Here is a 26,346-nt window from a genome sequence, read left to right as displayed (position 1 = left end):
GAGGAACTCCCAGAGGAAGCACAGCCCTGAAGCCATTTTTGAAGAAATTCATTCAAGACATCCTTCATAAGGAATTCCTGGCGAAATTCACTTGGAATTCCTCCAAAAACTTCAGCTTGGATTCCACCGGAGATTTTTCCCAGGATTTATCTAGGCATTCCTCTTGGGATTCTTCGTGAGATTCCTAAAAAATACTCCAGTGATTTCTTTATGAATTTCTCCAGCGATTTATCTAGTAATTACAGAAAAAAATAACTTGAGGGGTTTCTGGAGAAATCACAGCTGGAATTTTTGGAAGAATTTTGGGAAATATTACTGGAGACCTATTAGCAGGAATTTATGGAGGAATTCAGGGGAAATTTTCGTTCGGATGAATCCCCGCAGAAACTTCTAGAGGAGTCCTAGAAGTATGTCATGGATACATTCTAGAAGCCATCCCAATAGGAATTTCAGGAGCAATCTCTGCAGAATTTCCTGGAGGAACAACATCAGGAAATTTTATAGTTATCTTTGGAGGAATGACAGCGGAAAATTATGGAGGAATCCCCCCCGAATCTCCTCCCTTTTTTTCCCTCTAGATACACGGGATACTCAAAATAACTGGGACAGGTAAAATTTTCACTTTTCAAAAAATGTTCAACTCGCTGTCACTTTGCCAAAAGGGCATCAAATATTCTCAAATTTTGACTGTAAGTTCATCAACTAGTTAGTGTATCAGTGGTTTAAATTTGGAAAAGATCAGGCCATTCTACACGAAGTTATGAAGATTCTAGAAAAAAGTTTAATCATCCGATAGCCAACTTTGACATTTTGATCATTAATGACTAATTCAATGAACTTTGAAAAAGACTTAATTTGAAATTTTTAATAAGAAAAAAAGTTATAGCGGATGGTGTGTTGTACAGGATCCATGCGAACGTTTAGAGGTAATTTCTTGTAGAGGTTCGACTGGGAAGTTGACTTATTTCTCGGGGATTTCGGATTTCAGTCAAAGAAAAGCGTTGATTTTCTTATCTCATCGTAAACGTTTCGATCCAGATGTTGGGATCTTCTTCAGGGCTCGAAATTAATCAATTTGAGAGGTAATAATGATAATAAGGACGCATTTTACACGCAGCTCGAACGCTAGTACGACCGAGCCCAAGCCACGACGTCAAGATGATCATAGATGACCTAAATGCTCAGGTAGGCCAGAAGGAGGAATTCAGGCCGACGATTGGAGAGCTCAGCGCCCACCAGCAGACGAACGAAAACGGCCTACGACTCATTAATATCGTCATCTCCAAAAATGTGGCCCTACGTAGCACCTTTTTCCAACACAGCCTTCCTTGCCGTTACCCCTGGAGATCACCACAGCAGACAGAATTGCACGATTCGACCATATTCTGATTGACGGACGGCACTTCTCCGTCAGCCCTTATCGTGGCGCTAACATCGACTTCGACCACTATCTGGTGATGGTCAAACTGCGCCCAAAACTTTACGTCATCAATAATTTACGGTACCGGCGACCGCTACGGTACAATCTTGAGCGACTGAAGCAACCGGATGTCGCCTCACCACCATGTACGCGCAGAATCTCGAGGCAGCGTTGCCAGGGGAGAGTTCGAGGTGGCCCTTTTAGAGGACTGCTGGAGAACAGTAAAAACAGTTATCAACGACGCCAGCCATCAACGACCTGACGTACCATCGGGTACGTGGAGCGGATTTGACGGAACGACGGAGGAGAAGAACGCAGCACGGGCGGTAATGCTGCAGCAAGGAACCCGGCAGAACGTGGATCGTTACAAACAGCAGACCTCTTTCAAAACGCCGCCTGGAAGAAGCTGAGTGTGAGGAAATGGAACTGCTGTGCCGTTTCCATGACATACGGAAGTTCTACGAGAAGCTCAACGCATCCCGTAACGGTTTCGTGCCGCGAGCCGAAACATGCAGCAAAATAAGGACGGGGGCATCTTGATGGACGGACGTGAGGTGATTGAAAGGTGAAAGCAGCACTTCGACGAGCACCTGAATGGCGTGGAGGACGCAGGCACGCGAAACCACGACAACGGAGGCGACGACTACGCCAATGCAGCAGAGAACGAAAATGAGTCAAGTCTCACGCTGAGGGAAGTTAAGGATGCCATTCATCAGCTCAAAACCTACAAAGCAGCTGGTAAGGATGGTATCGCAGCTAAATTCATCAAGATGGGCCCAGAAAAATTGGTCACCTGTCTGCACCGGTTGAAAGTTAGGATGTGGGGAACCGAACAGCTACCGGAGGAGTAGAAGGAAGGGGTAATCTGACCCATTCACAAGAAAGGCAACCATTTGGAATGTGAGAACTTCAGAATCACCATTTTGAAAGCTGCCTAAAAAGTGCTACCCCAGATCATCTTCCGTTCGTGGGAAGTTATCAAGCTGGCTTCATCGACGGCCGGTCGACAACGGGCCAGATCTTCTCCTTACGGCAAATCCTCCAGAAATACCGTGAATACGAAGTCCCATCGCACCACCTGTTCATCGACTTCAAGGTGGCATACGACAGTATCATCGACCGCGCTGAGCTATGGAGAATCATGGACGAAAACGGCTTTCCTGGGAAGCTGATTTGACTAATAAAAGCAACGATGAGCGGTGTGCAAAACTGCGTAAGCGTTTCGGGTTAACTATAGAGTTCTTTCAAATCTGGGGACTGCGACAAGGTGATGAACTCTCATGCCTACTCTTCATCAGCTCTGGAAGGTGTAATGCGACAAACCGGGGTACGATTTTCACAAAATCCGGTTAATTTGTGTGCTTTGCGGACGACATGGACATTATCTCCAGAGCATTTGGAACGGTGGCAGAACTGTATACCCGCCTGAAACGAGAAGCAGCAAAGGTCGGACTGTTGGTGAATGCGTCAAAAATAAAGTACATGCTGGCAGGCTGAACCGAACACGACCGAGTCCGTCATGTGATGATCGTAATGTGATGACAGACGGGGATACTTTCGAGGTGGTGGAGGAATTCGTCTACCTTGGATCCTTACTGAAGGCTGACAACAATGCTAGCAGTGAAATACGTAGGCGCATCATCAGTGAAAGTCGTGCATATAACGGGCTCCAGAAGAAGCTGCAGTCTAAAAACATTCAGCCACGCACCATGTACAAAACGCTAATAAGACCGATGGTCCTCTACGGACACGAGTCATGGACCATGCTCGAGGAGGTCCTGCATGCACTTGGAGTTTTCGAGCGACGCGTGCTAAGGACGATCTTTGGCGCGCGGTGTGTAGGCGAATGGTGTGTGACGAAGAAAGATGAACCACGAGATCGCTGCACTCTACGGCGGTGGCCAGAGCTCCAGAATCGGGTGTGATCAATGATGTAGAGCGTCTGCCGCAAAGCCGAGTATGGTGGAGGAACTTATGTGTTATTATCTGTTGTAGTGTATATAAATGTGCGTATGTGTGGCGGGTGCTATCGAGAATCACTCAGCTGTAAAAGTCCCAAATCTTGTATCGGTATCCAAAGGTTAACGCTTTTTTTCACTGATAGAAATGCGAAAATTTTAACTATCAGTAAACGAAAAAAGGCGTCAACCGCCTGATAGAATGTCGGATGTACATACCCCCTTACTAAATATTATCGATAAGGACCGATAAGGAGATAACATTCCCGTAAATTAATGTTTGTATATACGTCAACCATAGATTCCCGGACGAAGTGTAATAAATTCCTTATCAATTAATCAGGATCGCTTTCTGTTACTTGGCGAAATTTGTGTATAAACACACTTATCTGCTGCATTGACTCTCCAGTCTGCAATCGACACTTGCCCAGCGCGAACTTATCGTGGTGGCTCGTTAGAAATTTGCGCGTTCCCGTCCAGTCTCGCTCTCTCAGCTTGCGTGCTCACATTAGTTCGCGGTCACTTTGACGAGTTGATTAATTTAATCGTTTCAATAACGAAAACATTTGCCACTTCCCATCTGTGCAGTTGACATAGTGTTCAGTTGAGTGATGTCGTACACGAGGAAAGTGATCTATTACAAGACTTCAGGATGCGGTTCAACCCAGTAAGTCATAAATCTTCAATTAGGATCGTCCATTCAGTCCAATCAGTGACACGTGACTTCAATTTCGCGCGCATCTTTCAGACAGCATAGTGTAACCACCACCTTCACCCAGCAATCATCCAACGGCTTCACCAGTTCGGGATGGGTTCAAGTTCCCCATCAGCAGCAGCAGCAGCACCAACAACAATCGCCGGCGGTGGTTTGGCAAACTGTCCAGCCGACGACGCAGCAGCCGCACCAACCGATAGTGACTAACAGCACCGGCGGCGGCGGCGGCGGATCCAGCTCAACGCCCTTCGATGCAGCCGTTTTGGAGGAACACAATCGGCTACGTGCGAAGCACTCGGCTGCACCGCTGACGCTCGATCCGGCCATTAGCCAGTACGCACAGGAATGGGCCAATGTAAGTGACCTTTCACAATGTACATATGTAGATTCCTTTTCTCCGAGGGGGCAATGTGCGCGTTAGACTGATGCAAGCAGGGGAAGATTTGTCGTGATTTGGGTGGATGACTTTTGCAGTGAATTGGAGAGTAGTTAACTTCTTTGGCTAATAGACTCTACGACAAATTAGGATTTTCCAAAGAAATGAACTATTATATTCAAAAAATTGTTATAAATTAGGTGCTGGAGAATAGTCCATTTTACGAGTTGATTTTACGAATGAATTTTGACAGGAGGTAGCGTCCAATAACCCGTGAAAATCAATATCATCATCAACATTGTGTCACTTCGTAAAATGGCTCATTGTTGTGCAAGATCTTTTCGGATCTGGATTAACGCCCATTGGCATTCACTTGGGTCTCAGTCTCTTCACAGCATCAATGAAATCAGAAGGAGGCGCGTGGTAGTTTTTATGTCGATGCCATATGATCCGTGCGTCATCATAGTTTGTCACGCAATTCATTCGTTCTCGGATTTCACCTGCTTAGTTTCTAGTGTTTCAAATCTTAATAACCCATCTTTTTTTTTTGTCTGTATTAACCCTAGGCTAGTTCATCTCGGGACCCACGTTTTACTTCCCTTCCGAAGGAAGAACCCACATTTTGTGAGTATGTCGGGAGTGGGATTCGATCCCAGGTCCTCGGCGTGATAGTCAAGTGTTCTAACCACCACACCAGGTCCGCTCCGCCAATAACCCATCTTAAATATAATGAAATACTGTGAAGACGTTTCCAATCCAAAGGAGGTGTACTTAGAAGTCCACCCAGACAACCAGTAATCGTATAAGATGTAACATAAGATGATAAAGTGGAGGCCATATGCGTGCATGCCTCCATTTAGGCGCATGTAAAATGTACGCATATCGCCTCCACTTCAACATCTTATGCAACATCTTATACGATCACTGGTTGACTGGGCAGTGTTTCGCCGATGACTTAGTCATACTATATGGCCTTGTTATCACTAACAGGATGCAAACTGCTTTGCAGTTAGCCTCTTCGTGGTGCGATAAGGAAGATTCAAATGTAAATCCTTTTAAAACCATGGTCGTTCCATTAGAAACAAAAGAGAAGAGAGATCTGAAAAACTTCTGAAAGGAACTCTTTTGGATCTCTCAGACACATCTTGACAATAATTGGTATATGTAGCTACAAATGCTCTATGGATAAGTGAGAAATAAATAACTCACGGTAATTGTAGCCTAGAGTTACCTATGCATCACCAGTCTGGTGATCTAAAACTAATTGAAAGTTATCTTTGAAGAAGCTTGAAAATATTACAGGTGCAATACGAAGTACACCAACTAAAACGCAAGACACTTTACCTACTGATGATGATGAACCCGGGCTTGTTAGTGGAAGTGTGGAAAAAATGTGTAAATTAAAAGGAAATCGGGATAAGTACTCAGGGTGTCTACTACCTGGAAAAACCTGGAAAACCGGGAATCCCCAGGGAATTTTATTTAACAGGGAAAAACCTGGAATACTCAGGGAATATCTTGAGTACTCAGGGGAATTTTACTCCGATAATAAAAACATAGGGTCGTATAAAACCTGCTAGTTAAAATCCATACAGAAATTTCGCTACAAGTATTTTTTCCCGAAATTCCGTATGGGTTTCATTCTTGAACTTCTTTAGAAATACCTCCTGGAATGTCTTCCAGAATTTCTTATAAAATTCCTTTCGTATTTTCACGCAATTTTTCTTTGTATTCTTTTTTAATTATTTCTGGAAAGGTATACTTCCGGATTCCTTCCAGGAATCCTGAATTCCAACCGATTTCTCCTGAAGTTTTTCACGGGGTGCTATTTCTTCCCGGTGTTGTTCCCGGAGTTCCTCCAGTGTTTTGCTCAAAGAAACCTTCGTAGGATTTCTACCAGAATGTATCCCAAATTTTCTATAAGAATTTCTGTTATGATAAATCGTGGAATTTCTTTCGGGATTCCTCATGGAGATTTTACGCGATTCCTACTCTTGGGACTTCACCAGCAGATCTTTCCAGAATTTCTTTCAGAGTTGCTAAAGGAGTTATTCCTGGGATTTCTACTAAAGCTCCTCCAAGGGTTTCTGAAAGAATTGTCACGAATTTTCTGCAAGAGTTTCTCAAGAGATTTCTTTCATTTTTTTTTCCTGTGATATCTTCAAACAATTTCTGTCGACTTTCTTCGAGATGCCTTCCTGGTCTCCTATAGGAATTTCAGCTGGGATATTTCCTAAAAGTTCTTGCGAGGTTTATTTTTAAGTTTTACCTGAGATTTCTCTCGGAGTATCTCCTGGAACTTCTCTCAGAAGATTCCTTCCGATGTTGGTCATGAGATGTCTCTCAGAGCTTTTCTGAATTACCCTGGACTTTCTCTTAAGATATTTTTTCTAGAGTGCTTTCGGGATTTCCACAGGAATTAATGCTCATATTTCTCATTGAATTCTTCTCTTGAATTCTTTCAGTGCCAGGCTGTTCCTTGTAGTTGTACCGGATTTCTTGCAGTGAACAACTTGAGATTTTTTTTACAAATATTCTATGTCTTAATCCCAAAACTCTTCTCGGCATCTTCACCAGAAATTCTCCCGAGGTTCTGGATACTCCTTTAGGGATTTCTCCCAAAGTTATGGCAGGGATTCTTCTACCGGTTTTCCTCAGAAAATCTCCTGAGCTAACTTACGAAATATGTACCTTATAAGATATTCCTGGAGACATTTTCGAGGGAATTCAAATAAAATCTTGCATGAATCTCCGCAATGTCTCATTGAAAAAATTTCGACAGGAACTCCAGGAAAAACCTGAGAAAAAATAAGACATCTCGAAAAAAGTTCTAGGTAATAGTAATCCCGAAAAGAAATATTAAGGACATCAAAGGAGGAATTCTGAAGACCTCATGGAATCCTGAAAGCAGTTATGGACGAAATTCCGCGAGGAAAACAAAAGAAATATCGGAAAACTATTAGTAAAAACCCCGACATAAACTATTGGATAGCTATCCCGGAGAACCACTAAAAAAGACACGAATACTGTCTTTAGCCAGCGGCTGTACCGACTGAACGAAACTTAACACGGAGTGGCTACGAATTAGAAGCTTTTCTCGCGAAAAAAGTCATAGCTCGGAGCGGGGGAATCGAACCCCCACTCATCCGGATGGCTACGAGCCTCTACCAATGACATTCTTGAAGAAACTTTGATTAGTTTTGGATGGATCTTCAGGAGAACGGGAAGTACCTGTATCGGGGAACCTCTGCAAGAAATATCGGGACATACTCTAACAGATATCTCGTGAAAGAATCCTGCGGGAATCCAGGAAGAAACTTTCAGAAATCTTGAAAGAATTTTTGAAGAGTAGGGGAACTTATTTTCGGCAGTTTTGTTCTCTTCGTCATGGGAGGTTTTTGAAACCTGTTGAACCCAGAGTTGGCATCAAATCCTTCCCAACCAAACTGAATATGATCAAGTTCCAGGCACCTTGGCCGACATAAACCTTTCATGATGAAGAGAACAACCTGCCGATGATACCCTAAGTCATCCTTCATATTTTTTTAGAAAATTTGGGTATTTTATTTTAAATTATAAACTTTTAAAATTTCATCTGGAAAAACCTGGAAAACTCAGGGAATTTTAATTTGAGTTATGAGTATGTTCTTCAGAAGATTCTTGCCAAGGTTTCATCAAGCGTTTCTGGAAATATACGTTCAGAAAGTCCGCCAAGGATTCTATCAATGCTATCTCTGAGGATTTATCTAGAAATTCTTCCAATGTTTCTCTCGGAACTAGATATTCTTCCTTTCTTTATGTCAGAATTCCGCCTGAGAAAGAGTGGTCCCTCTAGGATTTTTTCAAACATTCATTCATGCTTTCCTGTCAAAAATCTTCTAAATATTCCTTCAATGATTTTCCGAGAAAGTTAAGTATTTCTCCAAAGATTCTTCAAGAATTTCTTAGTTGTTTCTTCACATAATCAATAATTTCGTCCAAGGATTTATCTTGGCATTTGCACAAGAATTGGCATTCTTTTAATGATTTCTCACTACATTTTTTTCCAAGAAATCCTTCAAAAATTCCTAGAAGGATTCCTCCATAAATAATTGAAATAATTTCTTCGAAAAATTTGACCAAAGAATCTTCAAGGTTTTTCTAAGAGATCCATCCTAGAATTCCTCCAGGAGATTTCCAAGGAATCCATCAATCTGCAGAAGTTCCTCCAATAAAATCTATAGAAATTCTTTCGAAAAATCCTTCTGGAATTCCTCCAAAATAATCTTAAAAATCCATATACTCTTCCCCAAAGTTTCCTTCAGAAATGTTTGCTAGCATACCTCTAGGAACTCTTCTAAAAATTCCTATTGCGATTTTTGAGAGGACTCTTTCAAAATTCCTTTTATGTTTCCATCAAGCATCTCAGTCGAGAATTTTTTCAGAATTTGTTAATAATTCCTCCAGAAATACCCATAAAAAAACATTGAAGAAATCTCTGAGAATTCCTGGTTTCCTAAAAAAATCGAATGACTCCTTCAGATGTTCCTCCAAGAGGATTCCTTCAGATAAATTCCTGTTTGTCACTTTCTTCGGGAATTCCTCAAGAATGACTAAACGTATCTAAACGTGATACTGTTAAACAGTGATTTCAAAAAATCTCTTTGTAATTGATTTTAAGTATCAAAATAAAGTTCTAAAAATCTGAAAAAAAATCATTGTGGCTTTTTAGAATAAAATTTCAAAATCAATACATTTTTCTAAATTTAAAAACCCCAATTGTTCAAGAATCACTTCAAGAATTTCTTCGGGAGTTATTACAAGGATTTCTTAAGTATTTATTAAAAAGAAATCTCTTGAAAATTATACATAGATTCTCTCAGAATTTTTCAAGGATCTTCTTTCAAATTCTTCTTGATTAATTTATTTAATAACTTCTCGAAGAATTCTCTCGCGTATTCCTTTTGGTTTCCAAGGATTGCGTCAGGAATTCTACTATAAGATTTTATTCGAAATTCTAAAAGAATTCCTTCAAAGATGCCTTTGAAATTCCTCCCAAAATACCTTCAGAAACTTTTCCAAAGATTGCTTTAGTACTCCATTCCATAAGTCCTCTTGAGATTTCTTAAAAGATTCTTTTAGAATTTACTCAACTATTCTTTTAGAATTTTTTTTAGTAAGATTTCATCAAGCAATCCTCAAAGTATTCCATTAGAATTTAAATACATTGCTTCCCAGGAATTTCACCAGTAATTTCTTCGGGAATTCTCTTATGCAAGGATTTCGACACGTATTTCTACAATTTGTCATGCAAGAAAATACATAGGAATTTCTCAAGCGTGCCTTTTAAGTATTTTTGCTTTAAATGCTTTAAAAAATCCCCCTCCAATAATCATTCCAAGGATTTTGGAATTTTTCCAATGATTACCTCAGAAATTGAAATAAAAAGTGTAAGATTTCTGTCAAGAATTCTTACAAAAATTCCTCCAAGAAATTCTACTGGAATTCCTTCAAAACATCGTTCCGAAATTCTACCAAGGTTTCCATCATAATTTCTCTGTTAGTACCTTTAAAGATCTCTTTAGCGATAACACCAAGGATTCTTGCAGATTTCCTTCACGAAACCTCTAAGATTTGTTTCTTTCGATTTCATCAAGTATTTTTCCAAGTATTCTATGAGAAACGTTTCCAAGAATTCTTACTTGGATGACTTTCATGACTCATCTAGAAGTTACTTCAAGGACTTCTTAACAAATTCCTTCAAAAGTTGTTCCAGCGATTCAATTGCTTCGGGAACTCCTCAAAACGTTGTTAATAATTAGACATTAAATTAGCCATCTGTCAGCTCCATTCCAAAACCCCTAATTAATCTACCTAGCGGTGATGGCGCCTTTCTCGTGCCTTCGAAACCCCATTTAAACAAAACTCAAGTAACATGTTGATGAACATATATCGCACTTTCATACGATTTTTTTTTTTGTAAAATATGGTTTATTTAGTTCTAGCGCATAAATAACATATTCGAAATTAAAAACTAATCCTCTAGATTCAAAGTGAAATCTAGCTCACCTACATCGATTCTATTATTAACATTGGCATTAATGAAGTTGATGTAGTTAATAAACATTCTAAGGATTTTGTTTCTTCTTGTTTCGTCGATTCGGTACAACGTCGGTCGAAAGAGTTCTCCAAAGGTGAGCAAAAATTCATTTCATGGAACTAGAAATCATATCGTTTATCTGCCTGTTGATTATCTTAAACTCTTAAAACTCTTAAAAACCACTATCTTGAATTTTGAGTCGGCATTTTGAATTTAGGTTCGCCATATTGGAAATAGTTGCCATTTTTGGACTTCAAACTTCTTCCCAATACTAATCATACACATATTGCATAGTTTTAGGGACTGAAACTCCATTAAGCAGCCACCAGCCTGGATGTCTGATCGTCGTCTTGCATATTCTGATCGCCATTTTTGGACTCCGGTCATCTTCCCCATACTAAATATACTCATATTGCATAGTTTCAGTGCCTAAAACTCCATTAAATAGCCGTCATCTTGAATTTTGTGCCGCCATCTTGAATTTTAGACTGTCATCTTGGATATCCTGGTTGCCAATTTTGGACTCTGGCCTTCTTCCCCATTTCAAATATACCCATATTGCACGGTTTTAGAGTCAAAAACTCCATTAAACAGCCGTCATTTTGAATATTAGATCTCCATATTGAATTTTGGACCGACATCGTGGAATTTCTGGTCTCCAGTGTTGATTTCTGCACAAAATTCGTCAACCATGCTAAAGGTTACATAAATTGGCGCAGTTTGATGTGTCGCATGATAGAATTTGGTTCAGCTTTATATGACCGACCAGTTCACCGGTGCTGGTCCGGATCACTAGAATGACCATAACTCCGGAACGCCTTGACCGATCCGTACCATTTTCAGTAGTAAATATTGCGGTGTTTGAGTGAACTTTTTTAGCGCACATACATACATACACACATACAGACACCATCTTCATTGGTCGAACTGAGTTGATTGGTATATGTGACACGACTCTCCGAGACTTACATCGAAAATTGTTTTTTTTTGAGTGAATATATAGCCTTTCAGTACACTTTGGTGTACGAGTGTAAGGATTTGATTTCTGCCCTTACCCGCTGTTACCCGGCAGGGCGGCCTTAAGCAGGGTACCTCCACTAAATCTTGGATTTCGGATGAAATTAAATGAAGAAATAAATGATTTTGCAATTTTAATTACTTATATTTTAATCTGACCTTAGGAGTGTTTTGCCCCGTTTTCCCCCAAGGCACTGGTCGACGTCACTCGTTGGGGCCCTTGCTGCTATGGTGGTGGTGGTCGCTGTTGCTCCCGCACGGACTATGCGGAGCTTCTTCCTTCTTCTTCTTCTTCTTTCTTCTTCTGCTTCTTCTTGGGCACTATAAGGCTACCGAAGTAGCCGTCCTTGACTATTAGCTAGGGGGAAGAGCGGGCTCCTTTGTCGGATCCCCCCTAGCGACGGTGGTGTATAAACACCGGACCGGTCTACTCCGCGTAGTGGTCCAGATAGTTACCGCAGTAACTATCGTAGGCAGTACGCCCCTTTGCACTAACCTACCTTCGTTCTCCTTGGCTTTTAGCTACGGCCGTGAGACTGGCTCATTCGGCTGAACGGCCGTAGCGAGTGTAGGGTTTGTACTGGCATGCACTCTCTATGTTTACATTGAGTGTGCAGATAGTGCGAATTGAGCAGTTACGAATGAGCGTGTAGAGTGACAGTTGCGATGTGTGGAGCGTCGGCGGACGACGGACAGCGAGCCTGGTGGGAAGTCTGGTGAATCCAAACGACCGGAGAAAAGCTTCTGGACTCCCCAGCTCCCCAGAGTTTGCCGTTGCGAGAGTTTCTTCCGGAAGTGGACCCTATAATTGGCGACGAGGATTGGATGGAAGGCCTCATATACGGTGAATATTTTTTTGGCCCCTCGAACGTGTTTGTTTTGAGATGGATTGCTGGCAGGTTGGTTGGTGTTGTGATGATGGGAGAAACGGTGCAACAATTCGGCAGGTGAAGTTAAAAGAGGAAGTGTATTGGAAGTGTAATTATTTCCACGGATTTGATGACACAGTGTTTTGAAAATGCAGTTGTTGGTGAATAATTTTTAGACAGCTCATTGAGAGAGCGTGCATGTACACTGAGGATATTTTCCGTATAACTATTATGTGTGAAACTACATAATTTTTTGCAATTTGACATCACCTTTAAAAAGTATGTTCGGAAACATAAATTTTATTAATTTTCTTACACATGAAATTTATGCATGAAACCAAATGAAATTTATTAGCGTGATGAATAAAATTTATGTTTGAGGTTTATGACATTTATGCATGAGCGGTATATAAAAATTATGTATGAATTTTACATACAAATCATTATTCGGGCCATAAACACACAAAAACAAACAATTTTATCAGAATATTATTAATCGTTTATTGAAACAAGTGAAAATCAATACAAACTAGATATAATTATAATAGTTGCCATTTTTCCTTTTCCCGCTGCTGGTCGTGTCATTCCGGCCTAGGTTCCAGCCACGGAAAGAAGCAAGGAAGGAGGGGATGTTGTTTCTTTACCACCGTCGTTCCAGGGGATGCTGTTTCCCACTAAGTTTGTTCTGTTCCTTGATCCTTGACGGCTGCCCCATTCTAGGGATATGATTCTGAAAATCAAAAATATGAAAACTATTTGAGAAATAACAGTGGCACCAACAGCAATTACCTTTAATTACCTGATAAATATCTTCAGGGAAAACAATGTCCGGACACTGGGACAGTTCGCAATGAGGTACACCTGTCGTCGAAGTGGGTACGATGGTAATGAACTTCTCATCTCGCCGTCTCTTTTGTCCTTTAACCGAGAATTAAAGGACAAGTGTCCACGATGGAGTAGGCAGCCGACGGCGGTTCCGGAGGAGATAACGCTGCTAAAATCCCATAACTCGCTGATCTCCGGACTGGTGGTGCTTCCTCCGGATTCCACTCTTATCCAAGGGGAATGACATATCCTTTTCTAACCGGAATATCCGCATTTATCCGTTTCTAACCGTCGCTAACCGTTGCTAAGCGAGCTGCTAAGTGAGCAGCGGTTAGACGCGGTTAGCGACGGTTAGAAACGGATAAATGCGGATATTCCGGTTAGAAAAGGATATGTCATTCCCCTTGCTCTTATCCGAACTCTTGTTATCCAGTACCGCTTTGATGGTTGTCCCCAGCTTATCCTCCGAAGCTACTGCAAGCTGGCCGGCCTCCGCATGATGATATCCTGAAAATAATAGAAAATGTTCATTATGTTGGCATACAATTAATCAGAAATTAACTTTACCTTCGACTCTGGCTGTGATGGCGTTTGCAGAATTTTCAGCCGTTGCAAACTTGGTTAGAAACCGTGTCTAAACCGAATCTAACCAAACATTATAATTATGTGTGAACTTCTATAATTTTTAACTATAACGAAATTCGTTATAATTGTTATGTTTGCGCAAATATAAACGATATATAGACGCACATACTTCTTATTGACCAACGCATACAGTTTAAAATGCTCGACATATTGTTTATAGCCACACACATAAAAATAATACTTCGGGAGTCTTATGAATTATAAGGTTGGCAACTACATAATCTTTAAGTTTGAATTTTTTTCGGTGTATGATGTTTCAGTGGAGAAGTGTGAATGCGCGTGGTACAATCGGTATTTACCTGAACATTTTTTTTTCAATCGTGGCGGGTTGCCGGTTGAAGAAAATTTTAACCGTGGCGGGTGCCGGTTAAAAGAACACATGAGACCGTGGCGGGTGCCGGTCGAAGCAAATTTAACTGTTGCGGGTGCCAGTTAAAAAGGACAAAAAGACCGTGGAGGGTGCCGGTCGAAGGAAATTCAACCGTTGAGGGTGCCGGTTGAAAGGACAATTGAGACCGTGGCGGGTGCCGGTCGAAAGGAATTTAACCGTTGCGGTTGTCGGTTATAATCGAGTCCGTGGCGGGTTGCCGGTCGAAAGAAACATTTGATCGTTGCGGTTGCCGATCAAAGAGAATGATTAACCTTCAAAGTTCCTGCGAGCAGGGCGTTTGGGAGCAATGTAGTGAAGAATTCCATGGCTTGGGGGCGCCTGGAAAAGGATTCGTAAATTCCTGCAATCAGGTGACATCGAGGTGTTGTGTTGTCATCACTTAAGGGTGCGTTGAATACACAATCGTAGTTGGTAGTGATTTTGGTAGTTCCTGTAACCACAACATGGTAACATTTCCATGGCTGGGGGCGCATGGAAATAAAGTAATTTGCTTTAGAATCTCCTTCCTTCAGGGAAGGGAATCGGGAAGTGCTTCCATTACATCTTGGAGAAAACCAGGGTTTATTAGTGGATCCATAGATTGGGAACAGGGTGATGTTTGGCTGGATGATGGAGAGGCGTGTTGTGTTTGAGGCAGTGTAGTGTTTCCATGGTTTGAGGATGCCTCTAGGAAGATTGATCTGATTTAGAGATTCCAAGTTGCGCTTGAGACTTTGAGAGCACTAGAAGTAAATCGTATTATCGCCTGATAGTTCTTGCGAGAGACGTGCGGGCGTGAATCATTGTATTCCATGGTTTGAAAGTACTTGTAATGGATAATACATGTATATAATGGATCACAAAAATAACTAAAATGGCCGCCATGAAGCAACAGAAAGCGCCACTGTAGCCTTGTGTGTTTGACCTAATTCCACTACTGTCACAATGTTAATGTCTATATACGCTGGCGCCTTTGTTTACATGCGGTGAACACTAGAAAAGTTTGCTTAATTGATCCATTGATTCAGGCTTGGAAGAGGAGAACAGGGTTTTCGTAGTTCGATGGTTTTGATGTAACAGTTGTCACAATTACACCAAGCGAACGTGTGATGTTTGATGGTTTGTGCAAGAAGTGGAAGGGAAAGCGAGGCATGTTTTGTTTACTGACCCGGATGCTGGATTCAAGAATGGATTATTGATTATACCAAGGGTTGCTGAAACTTGGTTGTTGAAGATTGGCTATCTATCTGTACGCGGATGGTTGGGATTGGAATGAGAAAATTTGGCTGGACTTTGTGCGTCATTGAATTGCGCACATGAGAAGTTGGCTGAAAAATAAAGTATCTAGTGTTGATGTCTAGTATCTAGTATCTATAAAGTATCTAGTGTATCTAGTCTATGATTAATAAATCTTACACCGTACACCAAAGGGGTCAGCAATATTATGAAAAGCAGTGTGTAGTACGAATAAAGCATAAGTTCGGAGAGTGACACACGTGGCTCCTATCAAACCAAATGAGTATAAGACACAGACAGAAAACGTAACTAAGAAGAAAAATAGTGACATCAAGGTTTGAGTTCATTGTGGGTGACCACGATGTGTTGTGCTATGAAAACTGCAATTTTTGAGAGGTAAAGAAATCCTTAAGGTATGTTTTTGTTTGGATTTGTTAAGTGTATGAACTCACATCGACCCGGAAACCCCTGCACCAATGGAAACAGTCAGCTGGGCTTGCATCGTTTTTTCTCATGTTTGACGTTTGCTCACTACCGTCATCTACTCAGTGGGTTTGCGAAACACTGCTATTTACGCTGTGCATTGGGCGATTCTGCTTTTGTGACGATGATTTTAATCGCATTTTGTTCCAAATGATACCCCCTCATCCCTTATTCCTTTCCCTATTTCTCGGGTAGATGATGAATAGGCTCGTATTTATGACGATGGCAAAACTTTCCCAAATGGAGGAGAACGTGCCTCTGGAGCTTACCTACTGCTACCTGATACCTGTTAGGGGCTAGAAATTTACTCTAGGTTTATGGGCGTGAGACATTAGTTTTGCCATGGCCAGATATTTAAACTGATCTAGATAGGTTTCGTTGAAATGAATCAAACAAAATTCTTGAGAAATACCCTACTAAGAAAATTTTCATTAGTCTAATACTTGTACTCCACTCTTTACCTCCCAAGTTACTCATCGTTTGTTTTTGTTACCTCAAAATTGATAAGGATGGCATTTGCGCAAAAAAAAACATGTCCCGAAACCTATCAGTTAAGATGACTAACAGCGACGCTGTTATCGTGTGGACATTTAATTGATTGTAATGTATTTGTCTTGTCCCCAAAAACAGAATATTGCGAGCCGAAATGTGATGCAACATCGGTCGAACAACCGGTACGGAGAAAATATTTACGCCTGCTTCGGAAAGACAAATCTCACCGGTCAGGAGGTCGTTCACAGCTGGTACAACGAAATCAAGGACTATCGCTTTGGGGAGTCCAATCCGTCCAATTTCGGCAAAGTGGGACACTTTACCCAGGTGGTGTGGAAGAACTCCAAGCGGTTGGGAGTGGGAATGGCCAAGAATGGGTAAGTTGTTGAAGATTTTGCTTTTGAAGGGCGAGGGCTCATTATAATTGGAAATTTTATATATTTTAGGAACAATGTTTACGTGGTCTGCAATTATGACCCTCCTGGAAACTTCGGTGGACAGTACCCTGCGAATGTTACTCGAAGCTAGTAACTTAAGTATAACTCTTGACAGTCATTTTATATACCTTTTTTATACACGATATATATTTATAATTAAGATACCAAAACTATTGTTTAAATATAAACTATAGACAAAAGCATTACCAGTATTACCATTATTGACCAATTCGACAACAATTTTCCATAAGGGCCTAACTGACTTGAACGATTTCTCTTCGTTGACTCTCTCTTTCGCTAATAACTTGATCAAAACAAACACAATCATTATTCTTTTTGTTATTATTGATTATAAGTACGAGCATAGATTGCCTTACAATTGTTAGTTGCTACTTCGTGATAGACCTGGACAATTTAAATTGCATAAGGAATCAACAAACGAAACTTGAGAGAAGCTTTACATTTTCTGAGAACTGTTGAAACAGACGATGTGAAGCTCAACCGACTCGAGAATTTGGACATAAACTAGTTGTGACGAACCTTTCACGAACTAACTCGGCATGCCTGGTTAGATAAATGTATGAATCGTGCTGTATTACGTATTTTCGGCAGTTTTTTAGTTCCCTTCGTCATAGGGGTTTTTTTGAAACCTGTTGGACTCAGAGTTGGCCTCAAATTCTTCCCAACCAAGCTGAGTTGTATGCCCAAATTTCAGGAAATTCGGCCCACAAAAACCCCCCATGACGAAGAGAACAAACCTGCCGATAATACTCTTCGTCACTCTATATCATTGATTTTTTAATTTATTGTCGCGCTTATCTTTTATTAGAGTCCTGCGGCGGTCGTACGCTCGCAATGCATACCGCCGCATGACAGTCGCAAGGCAAAACAAAAGAAAAAGTGTTCCCGCCAAAAACAAAAGCACGTGGGTTTCGCGAAGTGACAGATGTTTTTGAATGTATTTGTGACGAACGGCAAGAGTAGCTCAGTGGAATGAGTGTTCTTGCTGTCAAACCCCATATAGTGGAATTATATACTTCTAAATCTGGTGACGCTGTTATGATTAGTGACTGTCGCGCTAATATCAGAAGCCAGAGGCAGATAATCGCCATATTCTGATTTTTCTTGAGAGGCATAATATATGGAACGCGCCCTCGAAGCGCTTCGGTCACGGTCCTACAAAAACTCAACTTTTGTTCTGCCCAGCTCTAAATTTCACCTTTTCTGCTCCCGATTAGAAACTCATAAATCTGAAGTTTTGACTCTCCCCCTCCTGGGAGAGGGGAGCCCCTGATTTGAAATTTTGAAAAATCCAAAAATTCCGAGGTTTTTCGAACGCCATTTCGGCTAAATGCACGATATCAAAAAAGGAAAAGGTTGACCACGGAGCTTTAGGGGTTGTGCAACTACCAACAAAATTTCACGAAGATCCGTCAAGTCATTCTCGAGAAACGGTGTTTTTACGAAATGATGTTTTAAAGATTTCTTATATTGCACGCAAAGAATCCAGCCACTATATGGCACAACTGCTGATTTAACCATGCCGATTAGCATCATGGTGTCTTCGAGGAAGTTTTTCACTACAATAACATGCTTCTTTTAATCTGTTGGTAAAAATGACTAATCCCCCTAAAAGTGAGATAGAAAATTTACTTTTTGAATGTTTAAAGATACAAGGTTGATGTCTTCACAAGAGTTGTAGAAAATGCTGTTCTGAATAATTTTGTCGAAGACGCCAAAACTCATAACTCCGTTAGTTATGGAGCTATCAAAAAAGGTGAAATTTGGAGCTGGGTAGGTAGGGGGATTAGGGGCATAATGGACACCCTAAGCAATTGGCTATATTAGGCCTGTATAACAGACAAAAACTTAACATATTATCAGTTGGCTTACAACTTTAACTTGTTTCCTACGTATTTTAATCACTTACAGCAGGTAGAATGTCATTATTGTGAAGAAATAATGAATTGTAAACCGTGTGTTTTTTGGGGCTAGCAGGAAAGGTACGGGGCATAATGGACACCCTTGCATATTTTATGCTGTATCTTTGATAATATCGACCAGTTAAGTAATTTTCCTACGGAGATCAATACCACAGATATAATACTTCATCTTAGACGAGTTTACATAACATCCAAGTTAATTAAATAAATTTTAGGCTAAAATATTCGGATTGATTTTTTCCTAACTCTCTGTAACGCCTAACAGTATGCAACGCGCGTACACCCATTCATATTGCCAGTGTTCATTTCGCCCCGAATCGACTACAACATTGGAATTGCTATTTTGAGTAAGTTCCGATCAAAAATATAATACTTCATCCATTGCTAAATCTGCGTATACATGTAGATAAGCTAACAATTCACTTGTTTGAATGGTGGACACACTCAAACACTCGTAATACCTTATTAGCTGCTGCTTCAAAATTATAAGAAATCCACCATATTAAAACATACTTCAATTTCAATGATATTTTGGTTATTTTGAAGAAATATAAATGGAACTTTTGAAAAATAGAACAATGACTTGTTCCTTTACACTTATGCATTAAAAGTTTTACATAAAAATCAACGGTTTCAGCAAAAACAGGGGTGTCCATTTCGCCCCGGGTGTCCATTATGCCCCTAATCCCCCTAGGTATCTCTCATTGTTAGTTTTCTTACGACCGAATTCCGCAACAATTGCCTCCACCCAAAAAAAAATACGGCCGCACGGTACAAAGAAACTGACATGAACTGGTCGGCCTGTGTCGTGTCCCGAACTCCGAAATCAATAAATATTACCATGAATATTTCCTGCCATTTTTAGTATTAAGACAAGCAGAGAATTCGGATTTAGAAACAAATCTGTATGAAATACATATACCTACAACACATATTCGACACCAACATTTCAAAAGGGCGTAACTGCTTTTGGAATCATCACCTTCTTTTAAAGCTGTGGATCATGTGTTATGATTTCCATGTTTTTCACAACAAGTACCAGATGGGAAAAACTCTCCTCTTTCCGACAACCACGGTGGTTTGAGTGTAAGGGAGGCAGTACGACCTACAGCTTTGAAAGAAGGTATTACTTCCAAATGCAGTTACGCCCTTTTGAAATGTTGGTGCCGAGTAGATCGTATTTAAAAGATGAGTAGAATTGGTCGAGCGTTACGATTCACTACAGAAGTTGCATACATTTTGGCGAATTGTATTCCTTTTGGCAACATTTGCAAGTGGTGTATTTCACAACGGTGTAACATCAAGCTGATGTCGTTTCCCCATAAACGGTCCAAATATTGTATTCATAACCTAAATATTTAACTTAATGTATGGAAATATATTAACCTGTACGGATTTTTTTTATACAAACATAATATCGTATCGTGTGTCCCATCTACAAAAAGGGCGACAAGTTGGATTGCGGGAACTACCGCGCGATCACACTACTGAGCGCTGCCTACAAGATACTCTCTCAAATTTTATGCCGCCGTCTATCACCGATTGCAAGAGAGTTCGTGGGGCAATATCAGGCTGGATTTATGGGTGAACGCGCTACAACGGACCAGATGTTCGCCATCCGCCAGGTGTTGCAGAAATGCCGCGAATACAACGTGCCCACACATCACTTGTTCATCGATTTCAAATCGGGGTATGAGACAATCGATCGAGAACAGCTATGGCAGGTTATGCACGAATACGGATTCCCGGATAAACTGATATGGTTGATCAAGGCGACGATGGATCGAGTGATGTGCGTAGTTCGAGTATCAGGGACACTCTCGAGTCCCTTCGAATCTCGCAGAGGGTTACGGCAAGGTGATGGTTTTTCGTGCTTGCTGTTCAACATTGCTTTGGAGGGTGTAATACGAAGAGCGGGGATAAACACGAGTGGGACGATTTTCACGAAGTCCATTCAGCTGCTTGGTTTCGCCGATGATATTGATATTATTGCTCGTAAATTTGAGACGATGGCGGAAACGTACAGCCGACTAAAGAGTGAAGCCAGGCGAATCGGATTAGTCATTAATGTGTCGAAGACAAAGTACATGATGGCAAAGGGCTCCAGGGAGGAATCACCGCGCCCGCCACCCCGAATTCATATCGACGGTGATGAAATCGAGGCGGTTGAAGAATTCGTGTACTTGGGCTCACTGGTGACCGTCGACAACGACACCAGCAGAGAAATTCAGAGGCGCATTGTGGCAGGAAATCGTTCGTACTTTGGACTCCGCAGAACTCTACGATCGAATAAAGTTCGCCGTAACACGAAGTTAACCATCTACAAAACGCTGATTAGACCGGTCGTCCTCTATGGGCACGAAACATGGACCCTACGTGTAGAGGACCAACGCGCCCTTGGAGTTTTCGAACGGAAGGTGTTGCGTACCATCTACGGCGGAGTGCAGATGGAAGACGGGACTTGGAGAAGGCGAATGAACCACGAGCTGCATCAGCTGCTGGGAGAACCAACCATCGTCCATACCGTGAAAATCGGGAGGCTACGGTGGGCGGGTCACGTCATCAGGATGTCGGATAGCAACCCGACTAATATGGTTCTCGAGAGTCATCCGACCGGTACAAGAAGACGTGGAGCGCAGCGAGCTAGGTGGGTCGACCAAGTGGAGGACGATCTGCGGACCCTACGCAGAGTGCGGAACTGGAGACAAACAGCCATGGACCGAGTGGAATGGAGGCGGCTACTATGTACAGCAGAGGCCACCCCGGCCTTAGCCTGACCGGTAAGTAAGTAAGTATATATGTATATGAGAACAAAGCCCAAAATGCCATGATGGGGTACAATGGCCCAACTCATAAAATCATTCCTTAATGGGACTTGATCAGTACTATAGGAGGATGGAGTCAAGATATGTTTGCATTCAACATTCTTCTAGAAGCTAGGCCGCCAAACCCACGGAAAATCTTTTGATTTCCCAATGAAAATTGGCAACTTCCGGTTTTTTATGTTTGCAATAAAGGTCTTCGGGTGATTTTATTACCATCCATGTGTTTCCTAGGAGTTTGAGGCACACATGGAGGCGCATGGTTGTTGATTTTTTACGCTATCCATGTTAGGGGTCATTCAAATATGACGACCATCGTTTGGTGGAGAGGGAGTGACACTCCATTTATTGAATATACGAAAAAAGCGGGACAGAGGGGTGAAAGGGAGTCGGAATTGCCTAAAAACTGACGGACGTAATTTTTGAATGTTTTCGTGAAGTGGCATCTTACCCCATGGTGGATGGCCGTTTTACGACCCAGTTTTCTAAATCGCTAAAAATCGATGAAAATTGAATAGTTTGATGAAGCATCGAGCAAATATTGTCTAGTTGCTGTTACCACTTTGAAAGCCTAACAAATAATGTAAATCGATAGCGATCGTCATCGTTTCTTAAAGAATTTCAAATAAAAATGAAGTCTCGTCGTTAAAGATTGATATAGATTTGCATTGCTATATCGATACTAAAATAGTGGGTTCTGTTTTATCGACCCGCCAAAAATTTTGCCATAAAACTAAAAATAGCGTTCGTCCCACAATCATCAGCATCAGCCATCGTGCACATGAGTTTTTTTGCATACTTTTTTTATTATAAGAATTGAACTTACGATTACGAGAACTTCCGGATGATCCGCACATGTCTTACTTACTAAGCTACACGCTGTTACACAGATCGTGGGCACCAGAAGCATTCAAGAATCAAGTAATAATGCATAATAGCAACTATAAAAACTATATCCCGAAAAACTTTCCAGCATTTCTACTGCATGCTTATTTAACCGCTGAAGCTCAAAAGTGTTTCCTTGAGCTTTTTGCCACATATTCGCGACTCTAGCTGATGGAAATAGCGTTTTTCTGGCGAAGCTCTCACTGAAACATTCGTTTTGGAAGCAGCATAAAACGAAGAACTGGCTGGCATGTCTACTGGTGCTGCTGCTGCTCAGAAATGCTTTCACCTTGACTTTTGCAAAGTTTTCACCTTACCTACCTCTTCAATCATCCTTATAACGATGCTCTGCACCGAGCTCCTGGCATAAATCGTAAATATCGGGAGAAATCTCCCAAATAAACCTCCAAGATTCGTTTTCGGTTTCAAAAGTTTCGATCGTTGTAAATTTCTGGCGAAAAAAACAAAACATTGCTCTGTCAAATGCGATGCCGTAATACCTTTGCTTAGCTTTACCCATCGATACCGAACAGAACGATAAAGGTGTCTCGTGATCAATCTTTGTGTTTCGATACCAATGTGCAACGTTACGTTGGTATCGAAAATTGAATATATTCCGATAAATATTCGTGAAGAAAAACAAAGTTCTAACATAAAATTAAACGAAATGTTGATAAATTTCGGTAAGGATTTTTATCATATGAACGATAAAGACTCTTTTTCAAGTGTAGTTATCTATCGATAAAGTTGTTTAAATATATGTAACGAAATAATCTGTAAAGAATAGTCGGCACTAATCTTTATATTTCGGCAAAGAACTTTAAAGCAGTTCGTGAAATGATTGACCGGGTTGGCTCTGTCACAGACAAACAGACGTAACACTTGTGAAATTTCCATCGACCACGCTTTTAACGATCATTTTAAATTTTCATAGTTGTGGCGTTCACAACCTGATTCGTGCAACTTTTCCACCATCATTTCAAGATGGGAATTGTAGAAACTTTGGAGGACTTGAGAAACTAAGGGCTCATTCAAATATACGTAACGCTAAATTTGACAATTGGGTTGTTTAGTGAATAAATATTGCTTTTTTCTATAGCCTAATCGAAAGATCTCATTTTTCTGAGTATAACGTGGTTTTATTGGGATTCCAATACTTTTGTTTTGATGGTGTTAATTTACAAAACAGTTTTAATTTTCGTGGATAGAATGACAGTTCAATCGATAAAATGACAGTTCGACCCGAACAAAAAATTTTCCCCGTACAAACATTAAATGCATTTTAAAAATAGTTCTCGAATTCCAAAAATTTTGCATTTTCGACTAATTTTTGGGCGGAGAATCTGATTATGAAATAATCTGGATTCCCCTAAAGAACCCAATTTTGGACCCCCTCCCTTTCCACGTAACAACTTTTTGTATGGGAAGTTTTGAAATTTTGTATGAAGCGTAACACAGCGCTAGACCACCAACCGCACGCTACGGCTCTGATTACACAGTGCAACATTTTTTTGTCTCATGAGCCAACTTATGTGTCTCTGTGAGATTTTGGGCCGCTGAATACGAATCCGGGCTCAGATTTACTCCAGCACGTCACAATTTTGAGCTATACCTCAATTTTTAGGGCAAAATATGCGATATTGGGCTTTTTTGACTGCAAGCCATTAAGCATGGAAATATATTTTTTGCAATTTCTCATCGTAATAGGCTGTTTTACCTCACGCAAATCTGTTAGGAAAAGGCCTACTTTCTCACACCAAATTAGCAGTGCTGTAATGGTTCATTACCGCACTGATTTGTGTTGCGTAATGAACCATTACAGCAGTTTTTTTCAGTTTTGATCAACATCTTGAAGTTTTCTGGACGCATGCTTGGAAAATTGTGACAGCTGCACAGTACAAGCTGCTATGATCAGACTTTCTTGAACATGGCTGTGGACATCAGTGTGCAATTTGATGGATAAATTTTGTTAAAAACTATCCTTATGTGGTAATTTATGAAATTGCAAAAAACGTACGCAACTCGGTGCAGAACTTGATTTTTACAGCACTCGTCGTAATTATCCAACTCGGCAAGCCTCGTTTGATAAATTTTTGACTCGTGCTGTAAAAATCATCATTCTGCACCTTGTTGCGTAAACTACTATTTTAAGCAATCAAAGGAAAATTGGTAAATTAACGACTCATGCAAAATATTTCGTTTAACCAAATCCAATTTGATAGATTTAAGCATTTTATGTCAGTATATAAACTTGCAAGCAACTTTTAGAGGGTGACTTGTATGGGAAATATTGAAACTAACATAAATCGCTCAAAACCATCGAATTCGATCTGGTAAAATGAAATATTTTGCATAAGTCGTTAATTTAGATGTTTATTGTCCAATTTTTCCTTTGATTTGTTAAAAAAAATATTTCCATGCTAAATGGTTTGCAGTCAAAAAAGTCCAAAATCGCATATTTTGCCCTATAAATTGAGGTATAGCTCAAAATTGTGACGCAAATCTGAGCCCGGATTCGGATTCAGTGGCCCAAAATCTGTCAGAGACACATAAGTATGCTCTTGAGACAGACCAAAAGTCAACTTTTGTTACGCTGTGTGATTGGTCGGTGCTTAGTTACACGGGAAGAAGATAAAAACCCTACGTGTAGCTCTTTATAAGATTGTGTTAGCGTACCTCAGAACCCGGAAATCGATCTGTGCTGAATAGTTTCATTCCGAAGTTTTAATTTTCCTACGGATTATCAATACAATTGATGTAGTTTTGATACTTATTCACTTAGTGCATTATGTCATCAAAATAGATAATTCTTATGATTGTTGTTAAGTAACTAATATTTTCCTACTTCTGAAATAAAGTGTTTATTTACTTATTATTAAGATATAACAGATTTGTAAATTAAACCAAATATCAATAAGTAGATAGAATATTACACTGATATGAAATACATGTTAGAGGAGTGCTAGAGATGAGATTTTCCATATTATTTATTGTTTAGGCTTTCGCACTCACTTGCTGGTCACATTTTCCGCGTAACGATTCTTGAAATTTCCCGGTGGGTCGTAGTTACAAACCACGTACACCCCATTCCCTCCACTGGCGATGGCCATACCCACACCCAATCGTTTCGAGCTCTTCCAAACGACCTGCGTAAAGTGGCCAACCTTGGAAAACTTCACCCCCGGATCCGGTTGACCAAAGGTGTAGTCCTTGATTTCCTTGTACCAGCTCTGCACTGCATCCGCCCCGGAACAGCTTGCCTTGCCGAAAACGACGTACAGATTCTCGCCGAATCTTTTCTCGGTACGATGTTGAAGAATGTTCTTACTAGCCAGATTGTTGGCCCAGGCTTGTGCATACTGACACATGGACTCATCCAGGACTAGCGGTGCTGCCGAGTGCTGGGCGCGTAGACGGTTGTGCTCCGCGAGGACTTCCTGTTTGAATTTACTAAATAAAAGCACACAATTTTAGTCACAGTTTAGTTTTAGTGAAGCTTTGCAATCTGATACCTACTCTGTCATGGTTCAGCTCAGAAGTTGACGATCTGACTTCGTTCAGCACAAGCAAAAATGCAACTAGTCCACCACTGGAGCCACCCATTTCCATTTAAATGGGAAAATTCTTCCGCCACAATGGGGAGTGTTCCACTATTCGTGGTCCCTTGCCGCCAGCGGCTAACACACAGGATGCGTCATTGCCCACATTACTTGTGATGATTTTTTCCTTGATTTCAACTTTTATTGCTTTTAAGTGATAAGACTGCATTGTGCG

The 26,346-nt window shown here is 40.8% G+C and overlaps 2 protein-coding genes across 2 annotated transcripts; one reads left to right on the top strand and one right to left on the bottom strand.

The window, feature by feature from the left end:
* Positions 1-3,764: 3,764 nt before the first annotated feature.
* On the top strand, positions 3,765-17,125 carry LOC109622515 (Golgi-associated plant pathogenesis-related protein 1). The gene is made up of 4 exons (XM_029860798.2): positions 3,765-4,045; positions 4,127-4,448; positions 16,624-16,862; positions 16,932-17,125. Exons 1-4 carry the CDS (start codon positions 3,990-3,992, stop codon positions 17,011-17,013), a joined length of 699 nt encoding a protein of 232 aa, XP_029716658.2. The 5' UTR covers positions 3,765-3,989; the 3' UTR covers positions 17,014-17,125.
* Positions 17,126-25,543: 8,418 nt separating this feature from the next.
* Positions 25,544-26,346, bottom strand: LOC109622581 (uncharacterized). The gene is made up of 2 exons (XM_020076973.3): positions 26,089-26,346; positions 25,544-26,022 (listed from the first exon to the last, which is right to left on the bottom strand). Exons 1-2 carry the CDS (start codon positions 26,094-26,096, stop codon positions 25,581-25,583), a joined length of 450 nt encoding a protein of 149 aa, XP_019932532.3. The 5' UTR covers positions 26,097-26,346; the 3' UTR covers positions 25,544-25,580.

Source organism: Aedes albopictus, chromosome 2 (assembly GCF_035046485.1).
Source record: "Aedes albopictus strain Foshan chromosome 2, AalbF5, whole genome shotgun sequence".
NCBI lineage: Eukaryota > Metazoa > Arthropoda > Insecta > Diptera > Culicidae > Aedes > Aedes albopictus.
This window is presented reverse-complemented; position numbering and strand designations above follow the sequence as displayed.

Coding starts and splice junctions, on each gene's coding strand:
- LOC109622515 (XM_029860798.2), top strand. CDS start 3,990: ATGTCGTACACGAGGAAAGTGATCTATTACAAGACTTCAGGATGCGGT. Junction 4,449..16,623: donor ACGCACAGGAATGGGCCAAT/GTAAGTGACCTT, acceptor CCCCAAAAACAG/AATATTGCGAGCCGAAATGT. Junction 16,863..16,931: donor GTGGGAATGGCCAAGAATGG/GTAAGTTGTTGA, acceptor TATATATTTTAG/GAACAATGTTTACGTGGTCT.